The sequence below is a fragment of the Solanum pennellii genome, chromosome 1 (genome assembly GCF_001406875.1).
Source record: "Solanum pennellii chromosome 1, SPENNV200".
Taxonomy (NCBI): Eukaryota; Viridiplantae; Streptophyta; class Magnoliopsida; order Solanales; family Solanaceae; genus Solanum; species Solanum pennellii.
Window position 1 is genome coordinate 2,832,432 of NC_028637.1, and position 24,731 is coordinate 2,857,162.

General features: G+C 31.2%; 2 protein-coding genes across 6 annotated transcripts; one reads left to right on the plus strand and one right to left on the minus strand.

The window, feature by feature from the left end:
- Positions 1-11,213: 11,213 nt before the first annotated feature.
- On the minus strand, positions 11,214-16,203 carry LOC107013509 (adrenodoxin-like protein 1, mitochondrial). Its single transcript, XM_015213405.2, has 8 exons — positions 16,044-16,203; positions 15,837-15,930; positions 13,987-14,054; positions 13,761-13,807; positions 12,663-12,769; positions 11,895-11,944; positions 11,671-11,753; positions 11,214-11,591 (listed from the first exon to the last, which is right to left on the minus strand). Exons 1-8 carry the CDS (start codon positions 16,101-16,103, stop codon positions 11,477-11,479), a joined length of 624 nt encoding a protein of 207 aa, XP_015068891.1. The 5' UTR covers positions 16,104-16,203; the 3' UTR covers positions 11,214-11,476.
- Positions 16,204-17,483: 1,280 nt separating this feature from the next.
- LOC107008283 lies at positions 17,484-23,752 on the plus strand. 5 transcript variants are annotated; one of them, XM_015207252.2, is made up of 6 exons: positions 17,484-17,675; positions 17,873-17,899; positions 20,333-20,644; positions 21,556-21,757; positions 22,826-23,054; positions 23,313-23,752. In XM_015207252.2, the coding sequence occupies exons 1-6, from the start codon at positions 17,589-17,591 to the stop codon at positions 23,560-23,562; spliced, it is 1,107 nt and encodes a 368-aa protein (XP_015062738.1). In that variant the 5' UTR covers positions 17,484-17,588; the 3' UTR covers positions 23,563-23,752. The 5 variants fall into 5 exon arrangements, with proteins under 5 accessions (XP_015062738.1, XP_015062741.1, XP_015062739.1 ...); XM_015207254.2 differs by having other exon boundaries at positions 17,494-17,621; XM_027913978.1 differs by lacking the exon at positions 17,873-17,899 and adding an exon at positions 19,439-19,730 and having other exon boundaries at positions 17,565-17,675.
- Positions 23,753-24,731: the final 979 nt, after the last annotated feature.

The following is a 24,731-nucleotide window of genomic DNA, read 5'->3' on the forward strand; positions in this document are numbered from 1 at the left end:
CGGGCGGGCGGGCGTTAAGGTCGTTCAGATTGGATATGAAAATTTTGGTTGGAATTGTCCGTTGAAGAAATAACAATCCAAATTCAATTAAAATATGATCGAATTGGATTGCATTTTTTGCTTTTGGTTTCAATTTTTGAGTCTTTAAAGTAGGTCATAACAATGAAAGAATGCATCTAATAGTTTGCTCCTTAGAATTAGGCCACTTTGTTGGCCATGTCATTTTATTTCATATAGAGAATAGGGTTGGAGATGCCCTTAATGTAAAAATTACAAAAAGAATATCATATGTTTGACGGTCCATGACAGAGGGAAGGTTAAAAAAAAGATCGACGGACTTCTAGATTGATAAATTTCTAAAGAAGATGTACATATGAGTTATGACGCCTATATCAGAAAGAAAGAGACATATGAAGTGTTTATATAATATTAAGTAAGTTTACATGACATGCACGTTTTTAAATTTAACGATGTCATAGTCAAAGGAATGAGTTCGTAAAGTCTGTTAGATCAAAGCAAACAATAGAAGTTAATAAGGCTTGAATTGTGGCAATATTTTGTAAAGCGATTCAATTATTTATCAAGTTTATTTTGTATATATTAATTAATTGAAACATAAAATATATAACTTCGGTTATAATTGAACTCTTTAAAAATGTCAAAAAATTTTAAAAATACACTATTTTGCATGATTGAATACATACCTATAGATATTTTTGAAAAGTTTTAGATAACATTGATAAAATACTTCAAACCTCTAGAACAAAAAGAAAAACAACTTGGAGATTCTTTCATCAAGAAAATTTTGTAATATTGATATCCATTACATATATCCACAATAAAATGAAAGTAAAAGAGTAAAAACAAAGAACTCGAGCTGATTTCTCATATCGTTACTCAGCTAGAAATAATTATTATCTCTGGACATCATTTGATCATATGAGAAATCAACCTCGGAATATCTCCATTCTACATTCCTCTCCCTGACCAAAAAATCAAAGAAAAAAAAAACTTACAAAATTATGCATTCAATTTCTCTTCTTTCCAACATCTATTTACCTTCTCAATAAATTCTTCAACTTTTCTTGTTAGCTCATCATCATCTTCTTCTTCTTCCTCATCATCCCTCCTCTCATCGTCGTCGTCGTCGTCGTCGTTGTGGTTGTTGTCAATGTCCCTTGCAACCACTTTTATACTTGTGGTTGCTTCAATTGTATGTGTTAAACCATTGTTCTTGTTCAAAATAGAACAATTATTTTTCACAATATTACTCTTGGGAAGTGGAACAATTTTGTTGTCACTAATTTTTGAGCTACAATTATTATTAATTAGTAAAATAACAATGATCAAATTGCAAAAAATGAAAGCAACAAAAGAATTAATGGAATTTTCTTGATTGAATAACTCAAATGTTGAACTCAACATGATTGTAGAAAACACAAAAAATATATATAGGATAACTAATAAAATCATAATTGTGATGGATTAGGATTTTAAGCCCCCTTTTTAAAGGCTAATTTCATTGACTTTTAAAAAAAGTTCATGTGCCAACTAAGCATTTTTTTAAACATTATTTTGATAATTTTGATGGTGAGGTGTGGTGTGAAAGCTAAGTTTATGACTTTTTTGATATTTTAATTTTGTCAAAAAAGTTAATATTGTTAATTTTCATTAAATATTTATCGAATTCTATTTGTGAAACTTTACGAATAAATGATGATCTAGAGGAAGTTAAGGGGTTCATCTGAATCTTCTCGACATTATAATTAATAAATTATAATGTGTATATATAAAAAAAAATATTTTTTTATGTATATATATAAATGTAAATTTAACTTATGTTTTATGTAATAAAAAATTCATCACAATGATTATTTTAATAAAGAAAACAATTTAAAATGAGCATTGACATGTATTCACGTTGTGTTCATATAAATCATGATTAATGTTAGTTAAGAGTTCTACCATTCATAAAAGTTACAATTCTTTAATGATAAATTGATAATTAATTATACCCACATTGCTATAATTATTTCTTGAATTTTCTAACAATTATTGCTTCTTTTGTTTTTTATTTATCAACTTAAGCATTTTTCCATTATAATGCCAACAACTACAATTTAGGACTTAAAATTCAATAAGAAAGAAAAGAAATACTCCATTTGTCTCAATTTATGTAATAGATTTTAAGAATCGTAGAATTTAAATATATGTAAATTTTAAGTTTCTTGAAATAAAATTTATATATTTAGATCAATATCTACATAAAAATACTCATGCTCATAATAATTGACAGTTCAAAATATTTAACAAATATTAAAAATCAAGAATTTGAAAAACCTCGTTTATTTTTTGAAATCTGAATATTACTACACATAAATTGGGACGAAGAGAGTAATAAAAGTTTAGCTTACAAAATTGTCAATCAGAGTTATATATAACTAATTATTTTTTTTCATCTAAACTATAGAAAAAAGTTTGTTGTTTGACATACTATTCTTTTGACTTTGATATAATATTCCTAATTTTTCTGCCCTCCAACCCTCATTAATCTTCTCAATAAAATCTTCAATCCTTTTTCTCAATTCATCCTCTTCTTCCTCATTATTTTCTTCAAAATTTTCCTTTTTTGTTTTTGCTAAATATATTTTTGTGTCATTTGTATCATTAGCACTTGTTTCTTCTACATTCTCACCCTTGAAATTCGTGTCTTGATGAAGAGATTGTGTTGATGATAATCGAGCAGCATCGTCATATGCTTCACTTTTATTGTCTTGGTTTACCTCCTTGAGTACTTTTTTGGTCGATATAGAAATTGTATGCATTTCTTTTGATGTGGCACGTGTATCCATTTTTGTATCAACTTCTATATTTTCACTCTTGGAATTCGTCTCCCGATGATGAGACGGGTTAAAATTAGCAGTCTCGTGATATTGACAACTAGCATCAACGTTGTACGCTTCACTTTTTTTGTCTTGATTTATATCTCGGAGTACTTCTATAATCGATGTATCACTCGATATCGAAAATGTTTGCATTTCTTGTGATGTGACACATGTGTCCATTTTTCTAACTTGATAATCAAGATCATTCATACCTTTATGAAATTGTGTAGCCTTGGGATTGCCTTGTGCTTGTTTTCTCTTCGACATGTCATGATCAAGAATATTGTTGGTGTTATCATCTTGTGAACTAGATTGGAAGCCACTAAGTAGGATAATTGCTATGATAAAATTGCACAAACAAAATATAATATGAGAATTAGAAGAAGCAATAAATATCAACTCAAATGTGGAGCTCAACATTATCGAAAACGATATTTCGAGTTTGAGCCTTGAGAATGAATGACTTTTTGACAAGAAGTGTTTTACGCTTCGGTGGATACTTTTGATATGAATTTGAATTAGTTAATCTAGTAAATCTCGAATATCAGAAGATTGAACCAAAAAAAAAATTAAAACAAATAAGTTGCAAGAAGATATTGATAGGATTGAGAAGATATTTAGGTGTTGAGTTAAGTAGAATGTAATGAAGTGAGGCTATTTCAAAGGTTTGTTTTGATTCTCAAAATGTGCCAAAGAAGCTTTTGGACCAATATTTTTAGAAATAAAGTTTAATGATATTTTAGTGTTATTTATGTAAAGCTTCCCTAGGAAGAAGTATTAAATTTGGGACAATTTTGAATAATTTATGTGAGTCTACACTATCTTCAAAGATTGTCCATGTGGGGCATTCTTAAATTATTAGGGTGTGGTTGATAGGATGAAAAAATAATTTTTTTAAATAAAAATACAAGTAGAATTATAATTTATTTATTTATTGGAATAAAAAAATATTATTTTAAAATATTTGTATAATTTAGATAAAAACTATGGGGTTCGAGGTAGGGGTAAAGCTTGTGTAGAGTGTACGATTTTTTGTAATTTCAATTGTTTTATTATTATTTTAGAGTTTGGTATTTCTGTTGAGGTTTAATTTTTATTTAATATTTTTTTAATGTCTGTGCAATTTTTCGTATTATATGTTTTAGATTTTGATCAAACTTTACTGGTGTTTATGATTATAAAGTTCTGTTAAATCTAACCGAATAAATTCCATAAATATTTGATGGAGATTATAATTTTTAATTTTGGTATTTTTTTTTTTTAAAGAATAAAAAATGCTCAATGCATATTTAAGATCCTCAAATATAAGAGACTATTATTTTTTACATAAACAACTACTTGGGGTATAACTGTCTTTGGACTATATCATATAGAATTTCAAAAGCTTGAATTTTATATTATTATATGAATTTGAGATATGTTTTACAAATATTTTCACTTATTTTATTTTTTCAATATTAGCTTGCTTATAAATATTGATGTCAAGAAGTTTATTGGCCTAAAATTTGTCATATGATTGGCTACAAATAAAGAAATTAAACAATTCAAAATATGAATTAATTAAGTTAGGTCAAGAATTCTACCTTCCATAAAAGTTCAATTATTTAATGATACATGACATGGCCCAAAAAAATAAAGTTAATGATAAATTGACAATCAATTATACCCATCATTCTTATAGTAGCAAAAAAAAAAAATCCTTTAACACTTTGTTTGGATCGTTGTTATCAATTGTTTCATAATGTATTGTATTATATTATACTCTATTGTACTGTATTGTTTGGTAAATACAATGATTGACTAAATTGTATTGTTTGTTGTTTTTTTAGTAATATTCTAATTGTTTGATTTGCTTGTATCGTACTGTATTGTAATTTATAAATTTACTTAAATATTCTTAATTATTCTAGGGTAGAAGGTTTGACTAGGTTTAAATAATTAAGGTAAAGGGTAAAATAGTATTTTGAAATATTATGTAAAAATATAATTGAAAAAAAAAATTAAGTAACAATGGGAACACACCAAACTGATTTTTCCATAGGGGTTTCCATTGTTATGAAACAACGAAATTTAACAGTACAGTACAATACACTTTAAGTAACAATCAAAACAAACATTAGAGATATAGTAACGATACAATACAATACAATGGATAACAATGATCCAAACATAGTGTAAGTTTCTAAAATAAAATTTACATACTTAAAGTCAAAAATAACTAACCATACAAAATATTTAAATTATATAACAATTATTTATTTTTTAAAATTCAAATAATATCACGTAAATTAAGACAGAAAATATAATAAAGTGTTCCTTACAAAATTGTTAATCACAATTAAATAACAACTATTTCATCTTCTAATTTCTAGTTCATTGACTTTGATAACATATTCCTAATTTTTCTGCCCTCCAACCCTTATTGATTTTCTCAATAAAATCTTCAATTCTTTTCCTTAATTCATCCTCTTCTTTCTCATCACTTATCTCAAAATTGTTGTCATATGTCTCTTTTCTTGGTTTTGCCAAATTTATTTTTGTGTCAATTGTAATATTAACACTCGCCTCTTCTACATTTTCACACTCGAAACTCGTGTTTTGATGAAGAGATTGTTTATTATTATCAGTCTCATGATGTTGAGAATGAGTAGCATTATCGTATGCTTCATTTTTGTTGTCTTGATTTACCTCCTTGAGTACTTCTATGATCGATATGTCATTCGATATGACATGTGTGTCCATTTTTCTATCAATTGTACCACTAGCACTTGCTCCATCTACATTCTCAAACTTAAAATTCGTCTCTTGATGATGAGACTGTTTAAAATAAATAGACTCGTGATATTGAACACAAGAAACATTGTCGTATGTTTCACTTTTGTTGGCTTGATTTATATCCACGAGTACTTCTATGGTCGATGTGTCATTCATACCTTTGTGAAAATTTGTAGCCTTGGGATTGCCTTGTACTTCTTTTCTCTTGGACATGTCATGATCAAGAATATTGGTAGTGTTATCTTGTGAACTAGATTGAAAGCCACTTACAAGGAGAATAGCTATTATAAAATTGCAAAAACAAAATATAATGTGAGAATTGGAAGAAGCCATAAAGATCATCTCAAATGTGGAACTCAACATATTTGAAAATGATATCTCGAGTTCGTGCTTTCAGAATAAATAACTTTTTGACTAGGAGTTTTTTATCCCTTGATTGACAGACAAAACTTGATACAAATTTAGATTAGTCAGTCTAGTGAATCTCGAATATCAGAAGACTAAGTTGCAAGAAGATATTATTGATAGAATTGAGAAGATGTTTAGGTGTTCAATTTATGTAGAATGTGATGAAGTGAGGCTTATTTAAAGGTTTGTTTTGACTCTTAAATTGTGTCAAAGAAGCTTTTTAGATAATGATATTTACTGTGTTAACTTTTGAAAAGCTTCCCTTAGAAGGACTATAAAAATGTATGATAATTTTTTAATAATAATTTATTTGTGTCTACACTCTACATTACCCCTCCACCCCCTATTAAAAAAAAGGTATACAAGTGGGACATTTTTAAATTATTAATGTGTGTTGTATGTTTTAATTGATGAGCACTTTTGTGAATATGTGGGGAAAAAAAAGTAATTCAAATTATGGGTCGAAAGTGTCTAATAAGATCGTTTTATTATATGTTCACGTGTTCAATTGAAATATATGATAGTTTGAATATTTAAATAAAATTACCTGGTAAATTTATGTAGTTATCGATGGTTAATATTTTAAAAGATTAATCAACTTTAAAAAATTTATTTAGTAAAATCATTAAATTTAATAATAAATCAATAAAATCACTTTATTTATGTCTTTATATTAATAAAATTACTTATTAAAAATTATCGTTAATTTTTTTTAACATAACAAGATAAATTATTAATAAGAATTTCGAATTAGAGTGCTTAAAACCTCTCCATAGTAAAATCATTAAATTTTGTTTTGTATTAATAAATTCACTGTATATTTTTATATTAGTAAAATTACTCAATCAAAATTATCATTAAATTTTTTTTACATAACAAGATAAATTAATATTAATATTATGCCATAAGACCTTTCCAATTGGAGTGCTTTAACACTTCTTCCATGTTAGGATGAGTATATAGTTGACTTTCTATAACAAAAAACGAGTATATTGACCATATTCAAAAACCTACATGTGGCAATCTTGTTAAATTCTTTACTTTTTACTCTTATTTTAACGTGAGATTCGTTTAAAATATCATTGATATTTCATCTTTAAAAATCTATTAATTTAAAAATTTATCAATCCTAATTGATCCGTTGTCAATGGTATCCCACAATTGGCTTAATCTTAATTACCTTACTTATTAAAAAAAAAGATCATTGAGATGGATTCATGTTGTGATATCATATAATTAAGAGAGTCAATTTTTGAAAATTTGTCAAAATGAACTTTACATGTTTGAAAAATACAATAAAACTTGTTAAAAAGTATTAACAATTTACGATTTAAAATAGTTAAAAAAACATATAAAAATCGTAATTAAAAAAAAATTAACTTTTTTTTAAATTTTTTTTAATGATATCACGAAAATTGAGAGAGCGGATAATAAAGAGGTCCTAATTACAAAATTGGCAATCATAGTTATATATCATCTATTTTTTCCTTTCTAGATTCTAGTACAAGTTACTGAATTATAAACTAATTGACTTTTGATAACATATTCCCAATTTTTCTGCCCTCCAACCCTTGTTGATTTTCTCAATAAAATCTTCAATTCTTTTCCTTAATTCATCATCTTCTTTCCCATCACTTCTCTCAAAATTGTAGTCATTTGTCTCTTTTCTTGTTTTTGCTACATACATTTTTGTGTCAATTGACTCAATTGTAATATTAACACTCGCCTCTTCTGCATTTTCACACTTGAAATTCGTGTCTTGATGAAGAGATTGTTCACAATCAGCATCGTCATATGCTTCATTTTTATTGTCATGATTTACCTCCTTGAATACTTCTATTGTCGATATGTCACATGATGTCGAAAATGTATGCATCTCTTCTGATGTGACATGTGTATCCATTTTTCTATCACTCACATCTTCTACATTTTCACACTTGAAACTCATATCTCGATGACGAGACAAGTTGAAATTAGCAGACTCGTGATATTGAGAACAAACATCAACATCGTATGCTCCACTTTTGTTGTCTTGATTTATATCTCGGAGTACTTCTATGGTCGATGTGTTACTCGATATCGAAAATATTTGCATTTCTTGTGATGTAACACATGTGTCCATTTCTCTAACTTGATAATCAAGATCATTCATATATTTTTGAAATTGTGTAGCTTTGGGACTCCCTTGTGCTTGTTTTCTCTTGGACATGTCATGATCAAGAATATTGATAGTGTTATCTTGTGAACTAGATTGGAAGCCACTTACTAGGAGAATAACTATGATGAAATTGCAAAAACAAAATATAATATGAGAATTTGAAGAAACCATAAATATCATCTCAAATGTGGAACTCAACATAGTTGAAAACGATAAATATTTTAATCGATGAATCTCGAATACCAGAGAATCTTGAAAGAAAAAAAAAAGTTGCAAGAAGATATATTGAGAGAATATTTGAGGGTGTTCAATTTAAGTAGAATTGTGATGAAGTGAGGTTATTTATAGGTTTGTTTTAATTCTTATATTGTGTCAAAGAAGCTTTTAAACCATTAATTTAGATTATTATATTTATTGTGTTTTTACTTTTGAGAAGCTTCCCTAGGAAGGACTATAAAAAAATGTGGAATATTTTTTTTAATTATTTATGTGTGTCTACACTTTATATTTACCCCACCCATCCCTAATTTATTTTTAAAAAAAATCCATGTGGGACATTTTTTGAATTGTTAATGTGTTTACATTATAACTCTTCTGACCCATTTATTTAAAAAATAATAATTTTTATTTTAGTAATAGAAATTGTCCATTACATAGATATTGAGTCAATCATTTAAGTATATGTCATGATTTTAAATTGTAAAATCACATGCATGTTCAAATTAATGAGCATTTTGTGCAGACCTTGACTGATGTTGCATGTTGTTAGCCGATGTTGCTAGCCAGATGCGTGCAAGCTTTGGCTGATGTTGTCTGTCGTTGATCGACGTTGTCAAACCAAGAACTTGAAGGCGTTACTTCATCCGTCTCAATTTATGTGATACAATTGAAATTTCGAAAGTTAATCAAGTTTTGTTTGACCAATCTTCCTTTATATACTTATAATATTTTAAGTTATTAATTGTTGTAATCTATAATATTTTTACATAATTTTAAATACATAAATTTTATATTAAAAGAAAAACTAAAAGCTTACATATTTAAATTTCACGGACGAAGTTCTAAAATCTAACTCTCACTTCTAATTGTATCACATAAATTAAGACGGAAGGAGTATAATGTAGACATAAATTATTTAAAAGGGTACTCTCTCTCTCTCCCAATCTATATGTCATTACTCGAATTTCGAAAGTCATACAATTTAATTTTAATCGTAAATTCAAACATGAAATCTTTAGATTTTAAAATAATATTTACATATTTAAAAGTCGCATAAAAATATTATAAATCACAATAATTAATAACTTGAAGATATTTTTAAAATATATAAAAGATATTTATAATCAAACAAAAATTATGTTTAAATTTTAAAATTCGAAAAATTGTCACATAAATTGAGACATCGCTAAATCTGTTTTTTTTTAAAAAAGTAGTGAAAAACCATGTTGAGTTCCACATTTGACTTTTATCCTTATAGCTTCTTCCAATCCTCACATACTCTTTTGTTTTTGCAATTTCATCATAGACATTCTCTTACTTGAAAGTTCCAAAACAAGTTCAAAAGAGAACAATATTACTATGGACTCTCAAATATCCAAGAAAAGAGCATCACTAGGCACTTCAAAACCAAAACATCTTGATTTTGAAGTAATATAAATGGACACATGTGTCACATCACAAGAAATGCAAACGGTTTCGATATCAAGGGACACATCGACTATAGAAGTACTCAAAGATGTAAATCAAGACAACAGAAGTGTTCAATATTACGAGCCTGCTAATTTTAAACAGTCTCATCACCAGGACACGAGTTTCAAGAGTGAAAATGTAGAAGAGGCGATTGAGATAACAATGCTTTTGGCAAAAATGAAAATGAAAGTGTCAATAGTTTTGAGAAAAGTGATGAAAAAGAAGAGGATGAATTGAGGAAAAGAATTGAAGATTTCATTGAAAAGATCAATAGAGGTTGGAGAGGAGAGAAGTCAATGACATGTATGATTGTCATCAATTTGTTTAGCTTATGTTAAAAAAATAAAAGTAGGTGTTTGGACATCGATTTGATTGATAAAAAAGAAATTGATATAAATAGTCGTTCATCAAAGATGGTTAACTATGTTTGTGTCATTTATAAAGCTGTCAAAATGAGTTGACACAATCCAACCGGGCTAGAGAGTTAAATGGGTTGGGACACGTTGGTCCTTTTAATTAAAGGGCCTATAAAATAGCAGCCCAACCCAGCCTAAGCGGGTCATGGGTTGACCCTTCAACAAAAAAAATAAACAATATTACTCTCTTAGAAGGGGTATCGAACGTTGACGTCTATGAACACGACATCAATTCATATAAAAATTCATTTATAAATCACACTTCGGTGAATACTTACAAAAAACACATTTATGAATCACACTTCGGTGAATACTTACAAAAATATATAATAACCAACGTAAGATTTAGCGAATAAATGTTGATCATTCCATCATTTCTCCCACAAAAAACTAGTTGATTTAAAAGATTTCCAGCAACACAAGGCAACCCAAATACTTAACAAATCTAAATTACTAAATATTACATGACCCACTAATTAAAGTTTTACGACTCCGCTTCTTCTTCCGCCATCAATCACATTTGAATCAACATGTGATATTGTTTCGTTAAGAAGTTCATCTTCATCTATAATTCACCATACAAGATATTGCAAAAGACTTGATTTTTTTTTTCTTCAAAATATTTATTTATCAAATCTTGACAAATAAAACACTATTAAAAATATATATCAAAATATTTTCAAAAATTAATAGCCCACGGGCTGACCTATGTGGCTTGCGGGCTGGGCTTATGAGGCAAACGGGCCAAATGGGACGAGCTTAAAAGCCTCCTTCCTAAATCGACCAAAAAAATTAAGCCCAGTCCCACTTATTTCAAGGGTTGGGCTGGCCTCGCGGGCCAAACCCATTTTGACGGCTCTAGCCATTTGTGAGTGCAAAAACTAGAATAATAATACTAGTATTACATTGAATTTGATGTAAAAGAATACAGAGGTTTCTGCAGAACTAGTGTGAGTATTATTGTGAGGATGGACAAGCAGACACCACGACGATGAATCCAGTATATAGCCCGGAATATTACCAGTGATACAAGTAATTAAGTAATCAAAATGGTTCCTATAAGTATAATCATCCCACAAAATCTGTTGACTCATGTGTTTGTTAGACATGAACCATAAAATCTTTTATCTATGGTAGAAAAAGTTCTAATGTGGTTTCGGTTTATAACCATCAACAGCAAAGTTTCTTGTGGCAACAGGGAGAGCTAATCGAATGCCATCAAGTTCAGGTTTTGCAATTACCTGACAACCTAGACGTGACCTGAAGACGATGAATGTATGAGAATGAGAAGATTCATAGATCATGGGAACTGCTAAATAGTAGAAAGCAAGAGACTTACGTATCGGTGAGAGCAAAAGCAAGATCCAACATATCATTTTCTTCATCTGTTGGATCTTCTAGCTTGTTGTAATACTCCATATCCTGTGAAACGCCACAAGAATAGATAAGAAATACAGCGTATTTATTAGATCAGAACAACCAAGATGGTATTGAGTAGCTCTGTAGCTCCCAGTCAGGCGGAAAAAAGAAGCCAATGACATTATCCCGATCACAATTACTTACCATAACAATCACATGACATGTGGAACAGGCAAGCGAAGCTTCACATGCTCCTGCACCAAAGGCCATACAGTTTTAGTAAAGTTAACAGCAAAGCATTTGGTTGTCGTGCTTAGAAATGTTAACACCACAAAAATATCTACAAGTGTTCTAACAACATTTTTTTATGTATCTGACGGTGTCCTAAACCACAATAAGTAGGCATGCATGTGTCAATCATGTAATTTTGCCTAGATGTATGCATCTGTGGCTATGGAGTATCTAATACTGAAGTCGAAACTGGAAGAAGTATCGTGAACATAAAAACTCATTTAAGACGGTCTTAATAAAATCGTCCCATGTGCATATCTTCAACCACCATCTCTCCAAGAAACAATAAAGATGTGTTACAAACTTCCTCTCTTACCATCACCATCACCGCTTCAGTAGTATCTCTAGTATGAAGACGGTGCCTTCTGGAACTCCTAGAGCCCAACCATACCACTAACTTCAAAACAATTTTGGGAATTCCAACACATTATGCTCGAATATGTAAGGGAACACTACGTTCTTTTCCATTGTTCTCTTGGAACTTTTTGGATAGGTAGGACTGCAAGATGATGTTAGATGAAAATTCTAACATATCCAATAAATGCCTCCCAACTGAATGGAACTAGTACCAAGATTCACTAAATCGCCTTGTCATAATTAAAATATCAGCAAACTTAAGTAGTTGACGATTTATAAGATCCGTTCAATATATATGAACCAAGACACCTCAACAAAGCTGACCTTCAAGTTCAATGTCATTTTCATGTGCAGCTTCTAACATAGACATTCCAACAGGGACCTTGATATGGTTCTCTTCACCATCCTTGTCAACAAAAGTTACAGATATTCTGCAAATCACAAAAAAGAGACCATAGAAAAGTAAGTTTGTGGTAACTAAATCAGTGTGGCATAATCTCATGACATTCCATCAGCTAAATTGTAGAGGCTAACTATGATAAGCTAATGATGGATGAAATCAAGGCAATAGCATAAAGTTCAAAATTTACCATCATAATTCATATGGAAAAAGGTTATTAAATCTCTGATACATAATCTATATGAGGAAGTGCATTAGATGTCAGAAAACATAAGTTTAAGGAGGAAATGTTGGATTGTAACAAAACTTCCCCTGGTGACATCATGCATTGGACATCGAAAAGCAAATGAGATATTTGTCCAAAATTTTAGGTAGTTTTTAGAAAATAATAGATATAGATAAGTAGGAGTGAACGTGAATTAGTTTCATGATCCTAGAGTGGGAAAGAAAAATCTGATTTTTCGAGGATCAATTCTGATCCAGTTAGAATTAAATAAAATTACTGAACACATACCACCTAGCATCTCAATCTATAGAAGTTGATTTAGAGAAGGGCCTACTTTAAAATATTCTGTGAACTCTTCTTTCCGTCCATATAAACGCTCATGGCACCACTTACTGCTAGGTTGGTAAATTTCTGTAGTTTTACTTCCAATGGAACTTGTAAAAAACGGTATCATATAAGAGTGTATTCTAATAAGATCTGGCCCAAACTAGATCTGGATCAATTCAGAAGACAAAAAAAAGATAAAGTCGTTGAAAAGATCAAAGCTTGTCTAATCTACTCTAAACTAGACATTTTCCAAAAAGAACCTAATAGACCTTTGAAACCTAAATTCCATTCAAGACTTCCCCTTTAACAAGTAGATCACCAATTTAATTATGTATTTATTGTAAAGTACAATTGTAACCAGCAACATAATCTCACCTTCCACCTACAGAAACATAAGTACACTCATTGAAGAGGAAAAGCAAGAGTAAGAGAAAAGAGAACGGAGTAAGCAATTCATGCAAGAACTTACTTTTGCATTTCCTCATTTCCTGCAGTAGTACAAAATTGTTCACGCCTCTGAAGCACAAATCAAAGTTCAGTGCATCAAAAGAGGTGAAAAAAATCATAGTTTAAAGCAGAGAAAGAAACACAAACCAACAAAATGGGGTGCTAAAGGGAGTTATAGAACACAAGTAATTAATCAACGAATTCTAGAACAATACTAATTATTAGATTCATCTAGCAAAGCTACTGACCAGGCCCTGTGTAGAAGAATATCGCAACAAGTGTGTGTATGATGTCCTCGGGATACAAGCTAATGGGGCTGCAATTCATCAATAAAGAAAAGGTCATTCGGATAACGAATATAACTCCCATCAACTTTAAGATAGCAGTATACTGATTAATTGTAGAACTAATACTTTGATAAACCAACACAACAGACAGGATGCCTAGAAATAAAAGTAAAAACTGTGTCAGATTGAATCTTGAAATAAAAAATGAAAAAGAAAACTATGTAGAATTGTGTTTGGTGAACCAGATTCATCTATCAGGTCATGCAATTGCTGTGCAAAAGAGTTGTTCCATGCATCCAAAGAATAGTTTCTTTTAAAAAAATGTTTTATGCTCTTTGCATTATTCTCACTGTTTTGGAACAATGTCCTCTTTCTTTTGACCAATATGATCTGAAAGGGGCAGAATGGTATAGTTCTCAGTTTCTTTTTCTTATTGGCTACATTATTTGATTCTCTCCGAAAATTTTGTAACTTGTATTAGCATGCCTCTTGATATTATTTAACTAAACTTTGGATTTGCATTTCATCTTAATTGTGGATCTTGTCTAATTTTAAGTATGGATGTACATCCACATACTAAATCATCTTGATTGTTGGGCTTCAACCCTACTTGATTCGGAACGGTCTCTCGTTATTTCATTTTGCTTTGATGTGATTGCACAATGTATGTGTTGGTTACAATTTACAATTTGCAAAAGATTTACTTATATACCAGTCTTGGTTTAGCAAATTCTGTACGATGGACAAAAAAAGGTTTTATACATCACCATATTTTTCTCTATCCTTGTGATTTCTTTCTCCCTTTAAAATTCATCTAAGAATAAAAAAACTTGTCCATTCCCTCCTATCCTTTTGTCCTTTTTCATAAAATTCATAGGAATATAACCAAATCCCAAAAAGAAAAAGCCACAAATATTGAGTTCATTGCACAACTTGTACTGAGGCTTTAGTTGTACTTTTTCTGCTTAAGCAAAGGGATATCACTGATCAAGTTACCGCCCTCTATGTGGAACTGAAGATGAGTCAGTGGACCATTTGTTTTCAGCTGCAATTTGGGAAAAGCTCTAATCTTGGCAAGGCTGTCACAGGGAATGCAATGGATTGGGCAAGTGAGGCTGCATGGATGGTGGTGGCAGGCACTGTGTATTTCATTTGGCTAGAGAGAAACAATAGGGTGTTTCAAGGCAAACACAAAACAAAGTCTCCTGAGGTTCTTCTAAGGCTTATCATTCAAGATGTTACGGTGAGGGGGTTTATGCAACCAAAACTTGCAGGAATAATGAAGCATTTAGATTGATATTCTCAGTGTTTTGCACTTCTCTTTTTATATAACCGTAATGTCCAGGTCAACTTGTACACACCTCGACTAGTTTCTGGAGATACATGTCACCTCCCACCAACAACGGGTACCAAATAACTCTGTTCACCAACGCTAAATGGGAAAGAATCACCAAGTTTTTTTGAACCCGAGACTCAGGATTCTCACCTCATTCCTCTGACCACTAGGACACACCCTTGGATGCAATATTTTGCACTTTTGAGTGACAGTTTAGAAGTTTTTTCCTTTTGTTTCTATACCTAATTCTGGACCTTGGTACTTTATCCATATGCCAATTTCTCTCCATTTTTTTAAAGCTTTGTACAAAACTGTACTTTTTGCTAATTAAGTCTTCATCACCCAAAAAAAATAAAAATTGACAGCAATTCTGCTACTCTATACAATTCCCTCTCCCCATCAACAAAAAAAAAACACATATTTACTGAAAAATCAACATGAAATTGCAGATACATATAAGTCTAATAAAACGTACCACTGATATAATTCAAAGGAAACAAATTCCTAACTCGATTCGATATCTCCGTGCAATAACTCCTACAACCAATTTTCAGCAATAACTCGCATGTCTGTAATGGCAGCAAAAATTCTTCAGTACTAAACGAATCAATTTTTTTGCGTATAAAAACACCTTAACATAAATCTTAAAATTTATGCAAAATAGTCCTGCAGAACAACTTACAGAGCCTGAAACATAGCCGGTGAGCCGGTGGGCAAGTCGGAGATTGTGGAAGCCCACCATTTGTGGTCGCCGGAGAAAACTGAAGGCGCAATGAGTCTGCGATTCAGGGGTTACTAGTCAAGTATTATAATTTCCACAAAAACCCACCTAAAACCCCTTTTGTCAAATATTGAGTGATTTTTAACTTGACTTCGTATGATATTTTATATATTATACGAGATATAATAAATTTACGAAATTAATATAATTAAATTTAAGTAAAAAAATGTAAAATGATAAATTATTAATTTTATTCCTAAATTATTGACATTCATAAAAACATATCTCTACGTTAACTAATTAAACTTAAAATTATTTCTGATCCGCCACATGACATAATAAATGATCTCAAACTCTTGTATGATTATGAAACTTTAAGTAAAATATCGAGAGAAATGTTGAAGATAGTTCTAAATAGATGTTTTAGACGATAAAAGGCAATAAGGATGAGCGTCTTTTTGAAATGTGATACCAATTAATACCAAAAAGTTAAGATATTTAATTGCATATGTAAATAATTATATTCTCAATATCAATAACATATTAGCAAATATTTCAATTCAAAAACTGAAGATAGATGGTACATATTGAAAGTCGAGAACTTGAATGAGAAAAAAAATAGAACAATAGTCAAAATAGAGGTAGAAGTGACTCTAAAGTACGAAGAAGAAGAAGAAAGAAAATGAGGAAGACAATCTGAAGAAGAAATATGTATTGGTTGGACTTTAGAGTAGCCAGAAAAGTCTGATTGATCGTCGAGTCAAATCAAAAATCCTAAAAGTATTTTTAACTTTTGAAACCCTAAATTGGTTGCATTTTTTTTAAAGAACAAAAAAGGCGACACCTTTTTCCCTCTCACCTTTTGTATCCATGGACGTCTCCTTTTGGAGATCGCTTCACCACAAAGTTAAAAGGCAATGGAGGTTTGCCTTGTTTCGCCACTTGTAATTGGCGATAAGGTGATCATCTTTCACAACACTGGTTCTAAACAAGCAAGAATTTTGGGGATATATCTCATTAATGTTGCAAAATTGAAAATGTATTTAAGTCCAGTTAGTCAAGTAAAAGATTATCCTTAAATCTGTCACCCGTTCAGAAACCACTCGAATAATTCACATCGAATTTATGAGTGCTTTTAGTACTTCTCTCAACTATAACTACTAAAGATAATTATAATCTAAACTAATACATAAAATTGCTCTTTAATTTGATTTCAAAACGAATCAACATTTTTCAACTTCGAGTGCGTATAAATAAATATCAAAATTTATATAAAATGAAAGAAATAAACACATATATCTAACGTAACGTCTAACATGATAATTGACATAATACTAATCATTTGTACTATCATTTTTTGACTATAAAGGTTACTATTTGTAAATTTTACCCCAAAAGTTTCCCGGTATAACAAAATTTAGGCCCAATTCAACAAACCAGCTTCGTTCCCGGTATAAGCCTTTATATATATCTACTGTGTGTCTGTGTGAGAGAGAAAACACGGCGATGAAGAAACCCGGCGGAGCGGAGAAGAAGAAGGTGAGACGATCTCCCGGTGTCGCATCTAACGGCTCGAATAGCATTTCTTCTACGGTAACTTTCACCGGAAAACATCATACATTCATTGAAAATTGTGTTCAATTTGAAATTTCTCGTGTTTTCTGAAAGGATCTATGTGTGTTTTTGTATTGCCTTAGTTTTAATTGTTGAGATTTAGTTTAGTTTTTTTTTTTTTTTGGTAAAATGTTGTGCCCTATTTTTTTTGAGAATGATGAATTTTTTTTGATTAGGAGGTTGTGGTTTATGGAAATGTGAAGGTACGTTTGATAAATTTGGTAATGATTTTGTTGATTGTTATATATAGGTGATTTTGTTAATAACTATTGCTAAATTATGCTAGCTATTTAATGTAGTTTCTGAATTTGCTGAATTTGTGCTATAGGATGCAAAGAGACTCCAGTTTTAGGTAATAGTTGTTTTCTGGAGGAGATCTAATTGGTAATTTTGAGCCTAGGGTTTATTCGGAACAACATTTCTACTTCCTAAGTTAGGTAGAGGTAAGTTCTGCGTAAATTGTGCTCACGTGCGGTTTAAAAAAAATGAAGGGTCCAATTCAGTTTGTGCTCACCTAATGAAATCCTCGGGCAGCTGCTACAGCGCACTTGCATATTTGAGAAAATCTGTCCACTAAACTGGAGCAGATGGGTTCTCACTGATGTACATTGGAAGACATGGAATAAAAAGAAGTGCAAATCATCTAGTCATTACTAGATAACTCGACGCCAGATTGTAGGAAAATTTAAGGTTCTACATTATGAAGTGATTTTGTCTGAGTTTGATTCCTAACCTATTTTCCAAAACTGTTTCTCTCAATGGAACTAGTATCTTTTCCGTTTGCACTTAAATCTTTGCTCCTCTATATATTTGTATATTAGGATTTTCTTTGGAGAAAGCCTGAAAGGTAGCGTCGTCAAAATGGACTGGCCCTTGAGGCCAGCCCAACCCATCCCGCTATTTATTAATCACATTTAGACTGACCCATTCTGCTATTCTGGTCAGGTTGGGTTAAGATTTATTAAACACATTTAAAACTGAGGTTATAAGCCCAGCCCCAATCAGCCGTCCTGTGGGTGAAAATGCTATTTATTTTAAATTAAAAATTGTGAAAAAGAAGTAGTAAAAACTAGGATTGATTACCGAATAAATCTTAATATCTTACACAATACTTTACTTTAGACCCCTCATATTAAAATTAGTAATCACCTAGCATAAAAGATGCATCTATCGTAAAAATATTGGTACACTTGTTGCTACTCAAAATTGATTGCACGACTATACCAAAAATGAAATGGGTAATATATTAAAGTGAATTTAAGTATTATTAATTTTTGAAATGAAGTTATTTGATGATGTTTAACTAATCAAATTTCCATATTATGTAAAAAAGATAAAGATGTTAATTAAGAAAACTCATCCATTATTTGCTTATTTCCGAATTGATGTTTGGTTAAGTTAGTGCCAGCAACTATCTTTGTACATCTTCTCTGCTTGTTTTGTCCCAAATACATGCCGTCCTTTTTTGGACGTTATATGTCTATAATTGGTCGTAATTTAGGTTTTGTTACCTAATATTATAGGTTTAAATATGAAGAGGTTGTATTTTTGTAACTTTTTAAAGCTGGTTTGAGCAAACTCTCAATAGTATCTGTTGAATCAACATATTTATAAATATCTAAGATGTAAGATTTCTAGCTCACATACATGATATGTGTTTCTAATAATCTTCTGGCATAATCCAGTTTTAAGGGACTGAGTATATGAATAGTTTTATTCTCCATTTTGTGATTGGATTGCAGAACAATTCAATTAATGGGAGAGACTCTAAACCATGTTGAAACCATAAAAAAGAAAGCTGAACAAGAAAAGGAAAAGTAAAACTCTACGTTGTTCGGATCCTCGAAAAATGCACCTGTACTCATGTTGGATTCTCCAGAAATGCATTACTTTTGAAGGATCCGAGCAACACAGGAAAAAGGATAGAGTTTTGAAGGAAGAAGCAGAAAGAAGGGCTTCTGAGGGATCTCATAGAAATCCTACAGGAATATGTTAGGATATTTTGGGGCTGTCATCTATTGTACAAAGCTAGAGGTGTGGTCTTCTCCTTTTTTGAGAAAGAGAATATGCATCTTTTGAACATTTCCTCCCCTTTCTCCCTGTTGAACATTTCCCTTCCCTCTTGTATCACTGGAAAAAACCACAATTATGCTGTGAAAGATTTGATTTTCAGTTGAAAGAGCTGTAGAAGGGCCAGTTTGCCAATGTTTATGAATGAGAATACATTTACTTGATTAAAAAAAAAGCTTAATTATCTTTGGCTACTCCGAATGGAGATTTGCTAAACTAGGATTAGCGGCTGATGAGAAAAAAAGCAAATATTCTGAGGCTGTAAAGCTGTATTGAATCAGGTGAACATTTTTTCTTTCTCATATCAGTTGCTGCTTAGATATTCTTAGGGGCTGAGTGCTGACACGTAGAAAATTAAGACGATTTTATATAGGAAAGATTGAGAGCTTGCATCTGAGCTAACTGTTTGTTGCATGTTACCCTTTAGCTGGTACTTCTTTGTTGAATTCATTAAGATGTTATTGTCCTCTAACTTTCCAGTTTGTGATTGTGTGGTTTTGTAATTTTTTGGTGACGATGTCTTTTGTAAATTGTTTTATCCATTTTTTGTTTACTTTTATTTTCAGAAACAAGGGGCGAAGGACGTCTTCCAGCTGTTTGCCGAGAAAGCAAGAGATCATAAAGGCTTAGTTTCACGTTGGGCTGTCCTGCAGGAAACACGGGTAGAGTATTTCAGGGGAAAAGATTTTGTCGCTTTTGTGAGAAATCATTCAGAACTTAAAGACATACTAGAGTCAGATAAAGGTTTGGAGCCTGAAGATATTGCCAACATTCTGCTTCAAAAGAATCTTTTAGTCCGCTGTGATCGTGTGGTGAAAATTGTTCGACCTGGGAAGAAAAAACTATCTTCTTGGCCAGCACATTTAGAGATATACCATGTGAGTATCTTTCTTGATTCAGTCAACTATTGGGGATGTTAAAAAGTTCCTGACTTAATGTTTAATTTTATCTTTACTTATCTGTGGTTCTGCTCACACATGTTTTTGTGGTCCTATCATATCCGTGACCAGTGAGTATGACATAGATGTGGATCCTCCATACATTTCAAAATACAGTGAGAACTTCCTAAAAGTTGTACATGCTATGTGGGTGAGTGTATCTGTTATTTACACCACCGGAGACCTTATTACATAGTTTGGTGTTTCCATGGGTTTACTATGCTTTGATCCTTACTTGAACTTTGCATATGGACTTAGAGAATGGATAAATGGTAGGGTTACTAGGCTAACTCTTTTGCTAGAAGAATCACAAAATGATATGGATGAATGATATGGTTTTGAAATATTTATATGCATTTCTCTAACAGTATTTGTTTGGATCCCTATCAATGGAAGCTTAGTTTCAATGTGATTGGCGGGTCCAACTGGTACACTTCCTGAGATAGTAACAGATTTCATCATTAATATAAAAGAGAAGTTCTTAGCACAAAGATAGTGCTAAGAGATAAACCATAGTCGCAAGACTTCCAAATGAATAAAACAAAACAAAAACCAAGTCTTTCTCAGCTACAGGGATCCAATGAGATCAACTACTAAAGCTTCTTTACACCAAAAAACAAAAATATACAATTCAATTTAATCTTCTGTTCAGAATTTGCTGAATCTTCAAAACTTTTGGAGTTCCTTCCACTCAAATTGTTCACCAAATGCAGGCTGTATCTTTAAGCGTTATTTTTACATCTGCAACAAATTTCCACATTTTGACTTTTTTTTGGGTAACCTGAAATTAATCATTTTCCATAGTTTGCTTTCAGCTTTTGATGTTGAGTTTCTTCAATTGATATCTGCAGGATCAAGTATTTTCTGAAAATGATGCCTTTTTTGCATGGGCATTTGTGAAAAGAAGACCCCTGTGGCAAACACTTCTCTCATTTTTCTGGCCGGTGTTAACACTAGCAATTTGCTTGTTTCCTGTTTATCCCCATTGGGCCAAATTGCTTATACTATACACGTGTGCTGGTCTCCTCCTTCTCATACTTAGTCTGCTATTCAGTAAGTATCTGTTGCTTGTTACCCTTTTTCTCTCACACTTGTTATTCAATTTTATTTTATTCATATATAGAGTTGTATCATGCATTGTGATGTGGCTACTCTAAAACTTGAAACCATTACAGCTATTGGATAAAATATTGTGGCTTGTGAGGGATTCGTCTTATGATTTAGCAAGTTGATAGGTTTCTTCAATCATCTAATACGCTGTTGGCTTCACACTTATCATGTCAGCATCACGATCTTCAATCATCTAATACGCTGTTGGCTTCACACTTATCATGTCAGCATCACGATTTTGAACACATATTAGCTAATTTTATATATCATAGCTGACTACTAAAGCAATGATGTTTGGGCTTGCGTGAGATTTAGAGGCTTTAGGTACTATGTACAATTCATATATATATAGTGAAGAACATAAGCTGCAAGTTATTGTTCCCCACATGTTTCTAATTTGGAAAACATTCCAAACTTCTTTTCTTTTCTTTTGCATTCTTCTTTAGGCTTGAAGTAATTATATTCAACATAGTTCTATGAAGTGAGGACAAGGTTGCTTATCACTCGTTTGGTTTTATTAAACATTGTTAACCTCTAAGAGGCAGGAAAGAAGAATTTCACACCCTTGTCAGTAAGTTACAGTGGTGTATGAGACCTCCATGTTTTTCTCTTGATCTATAAGAAGCATTTAAGCTGGACAGGTGGATGTCATTTTTTCAATAACTAGGATCTTTGAACGCATGCACACTTTCGTTAGTTCACAATACTGTTTGCTATCATTGGAACTCTGTGATAGCTTCTTTTCGCTTTGTGTCTATGACAGCTTCGTGGGAAGTGCTAACCATATTCTGTTATCCTTCACTTGAATCATCCAAATCCCTAAGTGGCACTCATCAACAAATTTTATTAAAGTATTTCTGCTTTAAGTGGTGTCTGATATTTCCTTTATTTATGCAAAATATGCCTGTTGTAAAACGGTAACTCTGGATGCTCGTCAAATTTGTCATGTATATTTTTGAGTCTGCTATTGGGCATAAATCACCATTACAAAGAACAATTTTGTGCTTGCAGTAAGAGCTTTGATCTTTGGTGCTATTTGGGTACTTTTTGGGAAGCGTGTATGGTTTTTCCCCAACATTCTGGCCGAGGAAGCAACACTGCAAGATTTGTTCCAAGTTTGGCCTCAGAAGGATGAAGGCGAGCGACCAAAGTGGACAGCAAGGCTTTTCTACGCAATAGTAGCTGTGGTTGTTATTTTGCTCCTGAGGCATCATGCTCCTGACGAGGCTGCAAGAGCCAGGTTTGCATTCTTGCTCTTTAATCTCTTAAGCTTGGGCGTTCACTTGAAGAAATATAACAGAAAACCAATCCATATACTTTGAGTTTTCATTAAACCAAATCCTTATGAAGCTAGATGTCGTATCTTCAAAAAAAACGAACTTCAGTAGCAAATAGTCTGCAATTTTGTGAATCAATAACCTAAAATCCCAAGAGCCAGTAATTCGGTGGCATCTTCTCTCATTCTGAGAAAGAATTCCTTTATTATAAACTGTTGCAGGTATCAGAAACGAGTTTCCAACATTATCGATGATGTGCTCGAGTGGTCTCCAAGACAGGCTCTATCAGGGATGATGGATACTGTTGTCAATGTCACCGACTCAAATGATAACGCAACTGATGATAGCAAAACTGGCAGTGAAAGAGTTCATTTCACAGATGATTTAGACGAAGAAACCGATCTGAAAGAAGAGAGTGAGGATGTTTTTGGAAGCTTAGAAGATAGTGATCATCAGCAACATGACTTGTAATTTATATAAATGTTGAAACATATGCTTCAAAATTATTATTTTTCTTAATTTTGTATCAAGTTTTCATCCTCTTTGTTAATTCTCTTTTGTGGTAGAACTTTATTTTGGGGCGTTTAATTGCCAACTGCTGAATTTTGAGAACCAAGGGTGAGTTCCCTGTGAAAAAGAGAAAAAAAGGTTTTCGATATAACTCTCAGTTTTATTTTCTAAAGCTGATATAACTCTCGTTATTAAAATGGCTTATAAAGTTTGAGGGATATTATTATAGTCTATGTGGTCTAATAAAATATTAGGGTATTTCGTCTTGTTTTATTGTGAAATCTTTTTTTTAAAAAAATTATTTTAAAAATAATTAAGATATTTGAAAATTGGAGTTGGTTGACCATGAATGCAATTTTGAGATGTTTTTTTGATTTGTTGTTGAGTAATTTTGAGTGAGAAAAGTGAAAATGCATTTTTATTTTGTTAATTTTCGAATTCTTACAATTTTCAGAATTCTACTTAAATTAAATTTCGAATTCTTATAGTAAAAGGAATTTTTTTGGGGGTCAAACACAAACACACCGGACAACGTATAGTTAATTCTTAATTTATGTTCGAAATAGTAGAGATACACTTATAATATAATAAGATTTTATTATCCTGAATTTATTTTATATATAATTTTCTACTCTTTTCAGTCTACGTGGCACTATCTTCTGAGCACACAGTATGCTGACAATTTTTTTAAGTTATCTGGTTGATAATGTCACGTAAGTCGAAAATGTGCAAAAAGTTATTTATAAAATAAGTTCGGGATAACAGGACCTTAGTATAATATAAGTATCTTTGAAATTTCAAACATATATCTAGAGTACTTATTTATTTTTCAGTTAATTTTTATTAAATGTATATTAGAGATAAAATTAAATACACAACTTTAAAAAAATAAAATTAAATATCATTTTAAACTTCGGACACTTTTTATGAAAAAACTAGCTTTTTTTTTGTTATTTTGACATAAACACATTCAATATGAATTTATCTCAATTTAATTTAACTAGGGAAAATAGAATAAATATATCCGTGACTATTGTAAATTATATGTAATATCCTTTGTTATATTTTTGGGATATTGATGTCTCTGCCATCCAAAAATTAAAATATATATGACGATTCTTCTAACGAAA